The sequence below is a fragment of the Doryrhamphus excisus genome, linkage group LG16 (genome assembly GCF_037039965.1).
Source record: "Doryrhamphus excisus strain RoL-2023G ecotype Guam linkage group LG16, RoL_Dexc_Guam_v1.1, whole genome shotgun sequence".
NCBI lineage: Eukaryota > Metazoa > Chordata > Actinopteri > Syngnathiformes > Syngnathidae > Doryrhamphus > Doryrhamphus excisus.
This window is the reverse complement of record NC_136372.1, coordinates 16929122-16943788: the sequence shown is the minus strand read 5'-3', so window position 1 is coordinate 16943788 and position 14667 is coordinate 16929122. Positions and strand designations below refer to the sequence as shown.

General features: G+C 43.7%; 1 protein-coding gene across 1 annotated transcript in view; it reads right to left on the bottom strand.

The window, feature by feature from the left end:
- myo15aa (myosin XVAa) overlaps positions 1-14667 on the bottom strand; it is a 48263-nt gene that overhangs the window by 12121 nt on the left and 21475 nt on the right. Inside the window, exons 22-49 of the mRNA XM_058050348.2 lie at positions 13400-13517; positions 13152-13327; positions 12944-13028; positions 12810-12863; positions 12654-12735; positions 12435-12571; positions 11348-11443; positions 11037-11272; positions 10779-10969; positions 9773-9845; positions 9471-9662; positions 9271-9386; positions 7631-7725; positions 7076-7211; positions 5608-5672; positions 4339-4464; positions 4215-4266; positions 4005-4149; positions 3847-3937; positions 3672-3777; positions 3250-3365; positions 3025-3084; positions 2825-2900; positions 2176-2291; positions 1782-1900; positions 1555-1696; positions 1337-1448; positions 1168-1242 (exon numbers count right to left, since the gene is read on the bottom strand). Coding sequence (XP_057906331.2) covers positions 1168-1242; positions 1337-1448; positions 1555-1696; positions 1782-1900; positions 2176-2291; positions 2825-2900; positions 3025-3084; positions 3250-3365; positions 3672-3777; positions 3847-3937; positions 4005-4149; positions 4215-4266; positions 4339-4464; positions 5608-5672; positions 7076-7211; positions 7631-7725; positions 9271-9386; positions 9471-9662; positions 9773-9845; positions 10779-10969; positions 11037-11272; positions 11348-11443; positions 12435-12571; positions 12654-12735; positions 12810-12863; positions 12944-13028; positions 13152-13327; positions 13400-13517 — 3188 coding nt within the window. The remainder of the gene's footprint in view (positions 1-1167; positions 1243-1336; positions 1449-1554; positions 1697-1781; positions 1901-2175; positions 2292-2824; positions 2901-3024; positions 3085-3249; positions 3366-3671; positions 3778-3846; positions 3938-4004; positions 4150-4214; positions 4267-4338; positions 4465-5607; positions 5673-7075; positions 7212-7630; positions 7726-9270; positions 9387-9470; positions 9663-9772; positions 9846-10778; positions 10970-11036; positions 11273-11347; positions 11444-12434; positions 12572-12653; positions 12736-12809; positions 12864-12943; positions 13029-13151; positions 13328-13399; positions 13518-14667) is intronic.

The following is a 14667-nucleotide window of genomic DNA, read 5'->3' as shown; positions in this document are numbered from 1 at the left end:
CTCCGGTTTCCTCCCACATTCCAAAAACATGCTAGGTTAATTAGCGACTCCAAATTGTCCATAGGTATGAATGTGAGTGTGAATGGTTGTTTGTCTATATGTGCCCTGTGATTGGCTGGCCACCAGTCCCGAAGACAGCTGGGATAGGCTCCAGCAGCCCAGAAAATGAATGAATAAATGTCTACTATATTGGGTAATACAACTGTAAAGGTGGCCATAGGGGTGTTATTTCAAGACTAGAGGGCTCTAATAATGATAAAACTGAAAAATTGTAATCAAGTTTTCGCCTGAAGACAGCTGGGATAGGCTCCAGCACCCCCTTGCGACCCTTGTGAGGATAAGCGGTAGAAAATGAATGAATGAATGTCTACTATATTGGGTAATACAACTGTAAAGGTGGCTATAGGGGTGTTATTTCAAGACTAGAGGGCTCTAATAATGTTAAAAACTGAAAGGATGTAAACAAGTTTTCGCCTGAAGACAGCTGGGATAGGCTCCAGCACCCCCTTGCGACCCTTGTGAGGATAAGCGGTAGAAAATGAATGAATGAATGTCTACTATATTGGGTAATACAACTGTAAAGGTGGCTATAGGGGTGTTATTTCAAGACTAGAGGGCTCTAATAGTGTTAAAAACTGAAAGGTTCTAAACAAGTTTTCGTCTGAAGACAGCTGGGATAGGCTCCAGCACCCCCTTGCGACCCTTGTGAAGATAAGCGGTAGAAAATGAATGAATGAATGTCTACTATATTGGGTAATACAACTGTAAAGGTGGCTATAGGGGTGTTATTTCAAGACTAGAGGGCTCTAATAATGTTAAAAACTGAAAGGATGTAAACAAGTTTTCGCCCGAAGACAACTGGGATAGGCTCCAGCACCCCCGCGAAATCGTGAGGATAAGCAGTAGAAAATCAATGAATTAATGAATATTTCTATATTAACACAATTATATGTGTACACACACAATATTATACTGTATAATATAATAATACAATGTAATATTACAATAGGATACATGACAAATTTGAAAAACCCCAAAAAATTTTAGTGTTTAAATTTCTCTAATTCTCTTAAAATGTTATGTACTGGACAAGTACTTCGGCTCATACTACTATTACTATGCTGTACTACAGCTGTACTAAAATACACAGCAGCTTTTCCAACCCACCAAAGTCAGGCGTGTCTCTCTTGAGTTCTTCCAGCAGCATCACCTTTTTCTTCACGATGCATCCGTAACTTTTTCCTGGTCGGCGACACGTTGACAGACGCGGCATGAAGCACAACATCGTGCAAGTCCGTGCGCCGAACAGACAAGACGACACAAGCGTGCACCTCACCCGCCGCCAGGCCATCCATACGCTGCAGTCTCACGATGTCACCTTTGTGGAAGCTGAGGAGCATCCTGTCCTCGTTGATGTAATTCCTCACCGCCACCACGTACTCGGAGTCCTGGTAGAGACACAGCGTGGCGGCGTGCGAGAAAAAACACCGGACGCAATGACGCGGCTGTAGTCAACAGAGTCGAGTGTGTATAAACAACAGCGCGCCCTCTGACCTTCTTAATCTCTGTGAGGAAGTCGTCGATCATGCTTTTGACCTGCGGGGCTTTAGCGGAAAACAGTATGAGCTTCTCGTTGACTAGATTGAACTCCAGCATGTTCTTGGACGGAATGGACAAGAACAGGATATCCGAGTAGCTGGACAGGAAGTGAGACATTGCAAGACACTTAATGAGTAGCGTGACAATCTTATCGGGTAAATTGAGGCGTAACTGTACCGTACCTGTAAGGTCGCAGTACTCTGAAGTAATCTGGAGCATTGGAGCTGCTCCTCACCAACTTGAGCAGTTTGATGCCTTGATGGGACACGGAGAGGACCTGTACTCCTGTCCCAACACTGCCCTGCAACACACGGTAACAACGGCACGGTCAATTTACATAACTGACTCTATCAACAAAGCTGCAGCGATATTGCTATTGGAGAAGCTAACATGAAAATTAGCATGTATATCAAACATCAAAACATTTCGTATTTCCAATGACGTGCATTGTTAGCTAGCTCATATTAACTCATTTTCTGCCATTATAAAGCACATAGAAGCAAAAGAAACGTGTTCATGTTTATTTTCCAAAAACAATAACATTTGAACTTTATCGACAAATTCAAAGAGACTCACGGAGGCTGGGAAAAGGCGAGAGAAGTAGATCTCCCATGAGTCTCTTGCCATGGCAACCACCTTCTTCTTCACATTTTCATTGTGGGTTCCTGAAACCTGATCCACCCGGTTTTCAGCTGTAGGAAAATAATAATAATAATGTAGAAAGTGAAAGTGAATGTAGAAAGTGAAAAAGGGGAAAAAAGTGGGCTAATAAATTGACAATAAAAGTACAAATACTGCGGCTTTCAGAAAACAACAGATGGAATGATACAGCACTCTACAAGAAGCAATTAAATCTGTAAAATTAAATAATAATTTAAAAAAATCCAAAAATTGTTACAACTATAATGATGAAAATAGTAATATTAATGATGATTATAATAATGGTGATAATAATAACAATAATAATGGTAATGATAAAGATTATAACAATAATGATAATAACAATAATATTACAATGATAATAATAACAGGGGAAAACAAGACTGTGGCATGAACATGATTATATCTTGCAAAAAGAATACAAATATAAATAATGGAAAGTTATATTTTGATTGATGTAAGAAATGCACTGTAATGTTTCATATATTTGCCCAAATAAAATTTTTTTAAAAAGTATGTATATTGTATTTTTATACTATGTTCCAAATGGATGAAAGTGACATACCTAAGAGAGTTTTCATCTTCTGTCGCTCCTCTTGAGTGATACGAATGCAAGCCTCAGAGAAGGTATCATGTACGATCTATCATAAAAAATATGTATATAATAAGAAACAATGTATAAGACAACCCTGGATATATGTAAATATGATAAAAGGATCTGTTTTTGGACAAAAACAAATATCAATATCAACTGTATAAATCAACCTGTTTGAAGATCAGGTCCAACATCAGTGGGTCGTTGAGGGTCTCTTTGGGATAAAACACCTAGAAGACAAAAAAAAGGTAAAAAAAAAAAATTAAAATGCTCAGAAAATGGCGGTCACTGATAATGCTTTAGTGTCAAAATTTTATTTATTGTTTTTGCCATTTGCTTGTTTCTTGCAACAAAAAAAACCATGGATCTACTGGATCTAAAAGTGTCACAATTACCTCCTTCCTCAGGTAGAGTTTCCAGGGAATGTTGGTGTAGGTGTAATATTCATCACTGGTCCTACTGTGGAGTTTGGTCTGGATGATTTCATTTTCTACCGGTAGCTCTCTGCAGACTGGACACGCGTACGTAAAGTGTATGCATTTTCATCCATTTACTTCATAATTCAATTAAAATGCCTGGTAGACGCTGGATTATCACGCAGATGCATGGTCACTTGTTGCTAGGCGGACTTCATAAATCATATATGAACCCCCGAAGCTGTCTTGGCTGGGTTCTGTGCCTCTTGCCAACTTTCAATAGAGACAAGTTGATTTATATGCAATTAACTAGAAATGCATGGCGGTAAACAGCCATAATGTATCCCACAAGGCATCGTTCAATGGGTGTATAATTGTGCACAATTGCGCACAAATCTCACCTGGAGGATGGGCGGGGCCTGTGATGGAGCTTGTTGGTCCAATAGAATCGTTTTTGGTAACTCCTCTCTCGTCTTTTTGATGGAAAGACTGCGACTTCTTCTGAGTCTGATTAAATAACAAAGTTCCAAGTATTTAAACTGTGTGTGTATTTGTGTGTGTGATATGTGATTGTACCGGTGGAGGGGGGTGGGCCATCTGGTCTTTGAGGATCTCCATGGCTTCATCATGGGGGTCTGGCTTCTTCACAAACTTTCCGTCGTCTTTCCTGGACACAGATGTGACCAGATGTGGGTCATGTGACCGGTACAAATATGCGCACGGGCGGGTGTTACCGTCTTATGGAGGGTCCGCAGGGGGACACGGTGGAGGGTTGGTGCTGTTTGATGATGTCTTTGATATCATGGCTGGGCTCCATGCGCTCGGTGTTGCTAACACTAGCCCGGACCACGTCTTCTGGAGGGGCGCCTCGTGTTGGACCTGGAAAAGGGATGTTTCAACCGTGACGTGATGTCAAGTCAGCCAAGCATGAAAGCGCCGCATACTCATTTTGCGCTGAGGGCTGGATCTTGTGGGTGAATCCTCTCTCTCTTTAGTCTGCATAAAGTCGGGCGATAATTCAGCTTCCTGTGGACAATATGACGTACTACATACTACCTGTCTGCTTACAGGGCTTGGCGTGCGAGAGAGTTGCGGCGAGGGCATGTAATACTGGAGTGGTGGCGACGGCGAGGAAGGGAAGGATGACATCATCTGCTGCTGGATGGCGATGGCCTGCATGGTCATCTGCTGGGCCTGCATGACACACACAAACACACAACATGAAGGTTTAATTTTAAATGAAAGTATTAAGTTCAAAGTATTATGCATATAACAACAAATATAATACATAGATTATTCAATCACTTTAGATTATATACTATTATTGCCGTCCTAACTATGTATTAACTTATTATTAATAGTTAAATTGTGTGGTATTGACTTGTTTTCAACTGAGGGGAATGGCATGCACTACTTGGCAGCGACCAGCAGTGGCGCTGTTGAGTCAGTTTCAGCAATGGGACGCTAATTAACGTTAACAAAGCCCTTTGTACATCCGCTAAGGCACAACTCCTCTAGGTGCTATGATGGCACATAAAAGTGCATATAACAACAAATATAATACATAAATGATTCAATCACTTTAGACTTATATATTATTATTGCCGTCCTCACTATTTATTAACTTTTTAATAGTTATATTGTGTGGTATTGACTCGTTTTCAACCGAAGGGAAATTGCATGCACTACTTGGCAGCGACCAGCAGTGGCGCTGTTGAGTCAGTTTCAGCAACGGGACGCTTATTAACATCAACAAAGCCCTTTGTACATCCACTAAGACTCCTCTAGGTGCTATGTTACCACATAAAAATGTGTATAATAACAAATACAACACATAAATTATTCAATCACTTTAGACGTATATACTATTAATGCCGTCCTAACTATTTATTAACTTATTAATACTTACTATATTGTGTGGTATTGACTCGTTTTGAATGGAGGGGAAATGGCATGCACTACTTGGCAACGACCAGCAGTGGCGCTGTTGAGTCAGTTTCAGCAATGGGAAGCTAATTAACATCAACAAAGCCCTTTGTATATCCACTAAGACACAACTCGTCTAGAAAACACTGTTCTGTACTGGAACTGAGGCAGAAGTTGAGCACATTCAGAGAGCGATGTTGCCATTAACATTAATTAAAAAAATTAATTAAAAAAATTAACTGATTTTAAATAAACATGTGTCCATGCCTATATAGTAGTGCTAATGTGTTTTTGTAGAAAACAAACCCTTGGAACAATTCAAAGAGTTTCAGTCCATATTTTTAAACCGGTCTTTCGTCACCTCACATTTTGAAAACCTGTGGTCCATATTCTATATTGAACATAACATACCAGAATGATGGCTTGCTGGTTGATGATAGCCTGCTGCTGTTGAGTCAGAACCGCCTGCTCCGTTCCTGCAGGAAAACATAAAAAACAACTTTGTTTACGTCCGAGGGAAGAAAACAGTTCAGCGCAAACCTTCAGCATGAGAACACACCACCGAAGGACAACATGAGCACGCTGCCACACTGAGAAAAACGAGAAAACGCCTTGCTTCTCCAGCACTCCCACCACGCCCTGAGGCCACACATGCTGAGGACGGGAAGACGCACACTCCGTTATTGTCGCTGACGCACCTGCCAGCACGGGCAAACCCGGAACCACAGGTACGGAAGGGAGGGTGGGCACCACCCCAAAAGACGGGATACCGGTGCCATGTGATGCTACGTCTGTAGCACTCACAGGACCAAGGGCAACAGAGGAGGACGCAGGGGGGCCCGCGGCCGGGGCCTCAGACGGGGCGTGGGTGGGTGGAGGAGTAGGGGTTTCATTTGGGGGAGTGGATGACGTCTGTTGATGGTGGGAGGGTTGGGGCCGGTTGTATTGGTGGTACTGGTGCTGCTGCTGCTGCTGTTGATGTTCGTGGTGATGATGGTGAGAGGGGGTGGGCATGGCAGGGATGGGTGGCATCATCCCTCCTGCTACTGGGAGCACTGGTACGGCTTGAAGAGCAGCAAGGAACACGTAGGACACCAGTTAGGAAAAGTGGGGTTCCTCTGGTCCACCAGCATATAGTAAATATATACTGTATATACGCACACTTATGTAAACAGTTTGTTTACTGTATAAAATATATGTGTATAATACTAATATACTATACTATATGATAATTCTACTACAACAGTAGCAAAGTATATAATGTACCTTAAGCTTAAGAATAATTGTATGACGAACTGACAATGACAATTTTCTCAACGTGTGAAACAACACACACAGACGCGCACACACCTGCTGGCGCTATGGCGTCGACAAAGTGAGCATTTAGCTGGCGAGGTAAGGAGAGTGAAGGAGATCAAATGAGTCATGTGTGCTTACACTGAATGCTCGCCTATGCATTAACCATGAGGGGGAACAGTGCTCATTACAGCCATTGGGATTAATGAAGCGTACAGTTCAGTTGTCGCAAAAGCACGTTGATAGTTTACCTTTCATAATGTGGCGATTAACTCGCACATTGAATTACTTTAATATGTGCTTTGCTCATGATTTCGTGTTCATATTTAACATGTATTAAAATTAGAACGTGATCACTGTAAAATTATCACTGAAAATCAGCAGTGTGGTCAGTATTTATTTCCTGTATAGTATATATATATGTATATATATATATATATGCATCCATCTAACAATTAACCTTTAAGGGCATTCAAGCTACATCGCTGAATAATTGATGGAAACACAAAAGACTGCAAAAGGTCAGTGGTAGTTGTTGCATCGTAGCATTATTATTATTATTAAAAAGATCATTTTTGTTTACCTCCAGGGTGTATTCCAGGTGGATACGCTCTACTGGAACCTGAGTGACTCTCCCCGTCTCCTCTTCCTCCCCCTGGGATGCCAATACCTCCCCCTCCCTTCATCCTTGCTGCCAAGCTTCCAGCCTTTTCCACGTCCTGGCGGGAGTCAATCCAGACAGTCACAGGAGAAGGGAAAGAGCTGGTTAGGAATGTGGAAGAAGTTCAGGGACATGAAGAACATTTCATAGGAGGTAGTGTATTGGAAGGAGAGTAGGGAACTGAATATGCCCCCTGGAAGTACCGTAAAGACTGGAAGAGAGAGGCAATACAAAAGCGGTTTCAAAAAAGTTTAGAGGCTTCGCTACACGTCTTAAAATAAAGCTAAAAGCTCTGCCCTCAGGCAGGTGTCATTTTGTTTCTCTTCAGCTAAAAAAAGCTAATTTAGCATAATGTTGCTGTTAAAATGTGTAATGTTAGCACTTTATGCTAACATTACATGGCATCTATTACAGTGGGACAGGAGTACACAAAATACTTAAAGTGTATTTGGAGATTTGGAGCATCGGTATACTCACAATGCCGCTGTCTGACAGCACGGGATCGAACAAGCTGTCCAAGTAGCGGTCCATTCCTCTCTGGGTCTGACCATCACTGAAGGCGTCAGACTCGACTGCACGTGAGGCGGAAACAAGCACAGAATCATTAGACTGCAGCGTGATACTGTACACACACTGGTCACGTGTACTAATACCACCCCAGCAGGTTTGGGTACAACAGCACCAAGTACTTTAGCACCTAGCACTTTAGCACCTAGCACATTAGAACCAAGTGCTTTAGCACCAAGCGCTTTAGCACTTTAGCACCTAGCACATTAGAACCAAGTGCTTTAGCACCAAGCGCTTTAGCACTTTAGCACCTAGCACATTAGAACCAACTGCTTTAGCACCAAGCGCTTTAGCACCAAGCGCTATAGCACCAAGCACTATAGCACCAAGCGCTTTAGCACCAAGCGCTTTAGCACCAAGCGCTTTAGCACCTAGCGCTTTAGCACCTAGCGCTTTAGCACCTAGCGCTTTAGCACCTAGCGCTTTAGCACCAAGCGCTTTAGCACCTAGCGCTTTCGAACCAAGCGCTTCAGCACCTAGCGCTTCAGCACCTAGCGCTTCAGCACCTAGCGCTCCAGCACCTAGCGCTCCAGCACCTAGCGCTTCAGCACCTAGCGCTTCAGCAACAAGCGCTTCAGCAACAAGCACTTTAGCAACAAGCACTTTGGCACCTAGCACATTAGAACCAAGTGCTTTAGCACCTAGCGCTTCAGCACCTAGCGCTTCAGCACCTAGCGCTTCAGCACCTAGCGCTTCAGCACCTAGCGCTTCAGCACCTAGCGCTTCAGCAACAAGCACTTTAGCACCTAGCACTTTAGCACCTAGCACTTTAGCACCTAGCACTTTAGCACCTAGCACTTTAGCACCTAGCACTTTAGCACCTAGCACTTTAGCACCTAGCACATTAGAACCAAGTGCTTTAGCACCTAGCGCTTCAGCACATAGCGCCTCAGCACCAAGCGCTTCAGCACCTAGCGCTTCAGCACCTAGCGCCTCAGCACCTAGCGCCTCAGCACCTAGCGCCTCAGCACCTAGCGCTTCAGCACCTAGTGCTTCAGCACCTAGCGCTTCAGCAACAAGCGCTTCAGCAACAAGCGCCTTAGCACCTAGCGCTTCAGCAACAAGCGCTTCAGCAACAAGCGCTTCAGCAACAAGCGCTTTAGCAACAGGCACTTTAGCACCTGGCACTTTAGCACCAGGCACTTTAGCACCTAGCATTTTAGCACCTAGCATTTTAGCACCAAGTACTTTAGCAACAAGTACTTTAACATCTAGTGCTTTAGCACCTAGCGCTTTAGCACCTAGCGCTTTAGCACCTAGCGCTTTAGCACCTAGCGCTTTAGCACCAAGCGCTTTAGCACCAAGCGCTTTAGCACCAAGCGCTTTAGCCCCTAGCGCTTTAGCCCCTAGCGCTTTAGCACCAAGCCCTTTGGCAACAAGCACTTCAGCACCAAGCACTTCAGCACCAAGCACTTTAGCACCTAGCACATTAGCACCAAGTACTTTAGCACCTCACACTTAGTACTTTAGCACTATTGTTAACCTGCAAGGCATGGCTTCCAGGAAGTACAACAAAGTCACCAATGAGAGACGCGTGTGTGTGTGTGTACCGTGGCTGTGGTATCCATCAGAGTCAGACAGGCTGTAGGCTGGTCTGCAGCCTCTGCTCGGAGGAAGCGAAGGTGGAAGTTCATCATCTGAGTCGAAGCCACTGCCAAACAAAGTTCTAGTAGAGAACAACCAAGGAGGACATGACGTTATTGTTTTTATGGCGTCTGGGATGTAATCTTGGTATTCCTGTTAAACTGACAGGCTGGCGTTGGCTCGGACCCTTGCGGGGTCGTCAGTACTGATGATGAAGTAGCTCTTCTGTTTGGGGAAGTCGTTCGGAAGCTCCAGGTCTGCAATCAGGTCCATGACGTAGTCGTGACCCGCTAACTCCACCCACTGGCCATGCTCCTTCATGAGGACGGAACCCCCCCTCCACCAGTCGGACACGCCCCTGCAAGACCCCAAATACTGTAGCTATTCATTCATCACATACGGATATTATGGACTGTATGAACAGTAAAAAGAGGAAAAAGAATATGAATGTGTGATTCATAGTAGCACCTGTGGCGAAGAACATCGCCTCCTAAATCCTCACCGCTGGTCCAGGAGTGGACCGGGCACAGGAAGGACACGCCTGCAAGGAAATAAATCATTTGACTTGTTCTATTAAAGGTTGAGTCAGTAATAACATAAATATGAAAGTACAGTGATCCCTCATTTATTGTGGTTAATTGGTTCCAGACCCGATCGTGATAAGTGAATTTACATGAAGTAGGATTCAATATGAATAAACGCAATATTTTAGTAGTATTAGTAGTAATAAGAATGTGTTTTATATATGTACGTGTGTAATTTTAACTGTTTTATTTATTTTAACAACTCTGTATGGTGACCTTGAGTGCCCTGAAAGGCACCTATAAAAAATGTATTATTATTATTATTAATAATATTTTTTTATATTATAAAATTAAATGCCACACCAGCAGGTTTTGGTACACAGCACCTCACATTTTAATATTATTATTATTTATTAATAATAATAATAAAGAGCAAATTTTCTCCGGGTATTCCGGTTTCCTCCCAGATTCCAAAAACATGCTAGGTTAATTAGCGACTCCAAATTGTCCATAGGTATGAATGTGAGTGTGAATGGTTGTTTGTCTATATGTGCCCTGCGATTGGCCGGCCACCAGTCCAGGGTGTACCCCGCCTCTCGCCCAAAAGACAGCTGGGATAGGCTCCAGCACCCCCGCGACCCTCGTGAGGAAAAAGCGGTAGAAAATGAATGAATGAATGAACAGAATAATGTTCTGGCAATCACATTGCTCGTTCTGGCGACACCTAGTGGTCAATGTAGGATACTATTATTCACAAGTACAATGTTTCTTCTGCCTTGTATTTGTATTTTAGTTAATTTAGCCATTTTATGCTTGAAACTACTTAATTTCTGCATTTTTAACTTGTTTTAAACCACAAACAAGCGATAATTTATGAATTATTTCTTGGAAAAGGCAATACCTGAGGGAGTACGTCAGTTATTACCTCAATTATAAAGTATTAGCTTTACCATCAAAACAATGCAGATGTAACACCATGTTAGCTTTTTTCCTGTTAGCCGTCCACTCCAGCAAAGACAGCGGATAGGTTCGTGCTGCCTCCGAGGCCGGGCCTGGGCTCAGCTGCATCTTCTCATTGGCTTGGATGAGTCTGTGTTGCAGTAACGCTTGGCAACCAACAGGGGAGTGGTCAGAAACAAACCTAAAAAAGGAAAGTTACACTAGAATATGTAAATTGCACCGAAAATATTATTTTTGTGCGTTCCTACTTGAGCAGATATCTGTCCATCTGTGGCGACGGAGCAAAGCTGCACACGCATGCAAGCAACAGCAGCCAGCCTCTCTCCGCATTGTCAGCGTTGACGTTCCTCCACACCTGGTTGACAACCTGAGCCAGGATCTCATCCCGTAACCCGGGACATGACAGACCTCTCTGGATGATGTAATTGCCAAACATGTTCTCCTGTGCGCCATTCAGGTGCGGGTCGCCCATGAAGCGTAATATCTGTATAACAAGGTGACAGGAGTCAAGTGATGCTCGTGTTTTGTCCCGTTATTATTATTATTAATGTTTACCTACCATGTTGAAAAGCTGCAGAGCTTCTCCCTTCAGGTCCTCATCCACGCAGGTGAGAGGCGTCTCCAAGGGTGCCGTTAGCATACCAAACTTGGGTTCCTACCACAAGAAATGGAATTACAAAATCTTTCAGGAAGGCATAAAATGTTAAAAATATATATATACATTTAAACTCACAACTAGAAGCTAGTGAGAGGTGCCCATGAGCAAGGCACATGCACATGCGTGAATTGGTGTGCTGCATGGAACGTAATACTGTATATCTCCCATTCTGTTATAAGAAGTGATAACCTCACCATGGTATGGCGGTCAAGTGGTTAGCGGGCAGACCTCACAGCTAGGAGACGTGGGTTCAATTCCACCCTCGGCCATCTCTGTGTGGAGTTTGCATGTTCTCCCCGTGCATCCGTGGGTTTTCTCCCCCATTCCAAAAACATGCTAGGTTAATTGGCGACTCCAAATTGTCCATAGGTATGAATGTGAGTGTGAATGGTTGTTTGTCTATATGTGCCCTGTGATTGGCTGGCCACCAGTCCAGGGTGTACCGCGCCTCTCGCCCGAAGAAGACAGCTGGGATAGGCTCCAGCACCAGCCGCGACCCTCGTGAGGATGAACGGTAGAAAATGAATGAATGAATGAGTTCTCCTCCTATTTTGTGTGGAAGTGGTACCCTTTTGGCTTCTTATTTTGTCTTTCCCCACCCTCGGTCATCTCTGTGTGGAGTTTGCATGTAGAATTGAACCCTGGTCTCCTAGCTGTGAGGTGTGCGCGCTAACCACTCGTCCGCCGTGCCGCCCCTAATAAAATAAAACTACAAAACTGCAGAAAAAATATGTATAATATTCTACGTTATTCTGCATTCTGCGTGGTTGTCAACTGGTTTGGCCGTCCGAGCGACTGAGTAGCATATGGAGTAGCTACCGCAAGGTTGCCCAGCATGCCTTGCGGGTTCCAGTCACACTGCAAGTTCTGATGACCTGCTGTCTGAGCGTGTTGCGTTGGCCTATTTGATCAGGCTTAGATCATTTGTTATGTACGATTTTTGTTTTGAGAACCACTGTTTTACGCAAGTGAAATAGAATAAACGTACTCTGAAGTAGCTCAGCACGTAGCGGTAGAAAGGGTAATTGTTGATGTCCAGAGGCAGAGTGAGTTGACTGGAGGAGGACTCCTGGATATGAGGAGCCTGGAGCAAAGCCAAGCAGTCGTAGTGCAACTCTCTCCTGACTGAGAGACAATAAGATACCGGTCGTATGTAAGTATAATAAAGTCCTAAGTACACACAGCATACAGTATACAGCATACAGACCTGCCGCTGCTTGAAGGAGAGTACCGAGCTCCGCCGGGATCACCAAGTGTGTAACATTCACCACCTCCCTCTTCATCAGATCCTAATAGAACGGTGACACTCGGCTTAATTGTCATCTCAGAAGGTGCAATAGCGTGTGGAGGAATGTGAACGTACCATCTCTCTCTTCTTCATTTCCTCCTCGGCTTTTCTCTGGGCCGCCACCCTCATCTGCGGGGAGATGACAACAATCATCGATGTGTAGAGAGTTGAAAAGCACAACCATTGCGATACATATATATGTCGGATACCTTGACGTATCGTTTACGGCTGACGTACAAGTGAACGAGGGATCGGAAACGAACCAGGCTGCTTCTCATTTTCACGTAGTGCCGTCTGAAGGATGGAACACAAGAATCAGCGCTTTATAGATCTGTGGCGGCCCACCACAAACAGATTTGGCTTGTAAACACATTATAACGGGACTGTGAAATAATAGCTGTGTTTTCAGCAGCCCACCTTGTGAGAAAGCCTCTGCAATGCGCCTGCAGCCTGATGATCACGTCGCGTAAGTCCACGTAGCGTTTCCTGACAAAGTACATGCGAGCGTAACGCTGCAGGGTGAGCGCCGCAAGCTGGCGGCTGCGCTCGCGCTTGCACTCCAGCAACTGGTAGATGGCCTCCTTCACAAACAACTGCAATGACGTAGTATATGTTAGCGGGCCTCAAAATGAAGTAGAATGTCATAAAAGAGTCTCACAACTGACCTTTGTGACCCCCACATGGTAGTCTCCTGGTGTGAGAGGACACAGTTTACCCAGTAGCGTCACGCAATTGGCTCCATTTGCTGCTGGAAGATGCTGAATTCCCACCAGGGATTTGTATCTGATGACACACAGAAGTAATAGGATGCGTTCATTCATTTGGAAATGCCATGCGGACGCCACTAAACAAAAAATGCACCGTTTGGCATTTAAAACCATGCATTTTTTTGTGTGAATTTGACACAAATATATTTAACTGTCACTATTATACCACTTATATCATGTTAAAATGCTGAGTCATTAACTGAAACGCGTGCAAAAAGTATTGTGGCGCTCAAGGACCTTGAAACTTTATTTAAAAAGCGGAAGAAGAAAGCTAGCATTCGACACACAACACAGCCATAAACATAGCCAACATAACGCAACAGACAAATAAAAACAGGTGCCGCAAAGCACGCTGGGAACCAGGAAGTGTTCCCCGGCGACGCAACAGTATAGTATACTTAATGGGGCATTCAAAAACAATTAGCGCATGCGCATCATGATGACCCACGCAAGCTAGCATTCGACACACAACACAGCCATAAACATAGCCAACATAACGCAACAGAAAAATAAAAACAGACAAGACACTCTCGCTAGTTGAGCAGAACGACAACGAACAACTATGCGACTTAAAACTACAAACTGAAGCGCTAATTACATCGACGGTGGCGCAAAGCACGCTGGGAACCAGGAAGTGTTTCCCAGCGACGATACTGTATAATATACTTAATAGGGCTTTCAAAAACAATTAGCGCATGCTAATAACGCATGATAACCTGCGCATGTTTGTTTTGATGGTGAACGGAACCACAATTTGACGCTCTTTTATCACCGTATATTTATCTCCAACCAACAAACACTTATTCTCACCACACTCGTGCGAGGTGCATTCAGGGACACTCGGAACTCCTACCATATCGTCTAAATATGCAAGAAGACCAAGAAAAAGAATAGATGGATATTCTTCCCCACTCACTTCGTATATTTTAATTTTTAAAGTACAATTTGCTGCACTTATTTAAGCTCCAAAATCCCAAACAATACACTCAGAACATTAAATTACGTGGTGTTTTTAACGCAACCCCTCATTGCTGGTCAACGCAGTTAAAGTGTCATTCCACTGTTTTGCCACTAGAGACTAGTGACGGGCAAATATATTTTCAGACGTGTGGCATCTTTTAGTTTTATTTACATTTTCAGTACATTTGGAGCTCATAATTATGTCT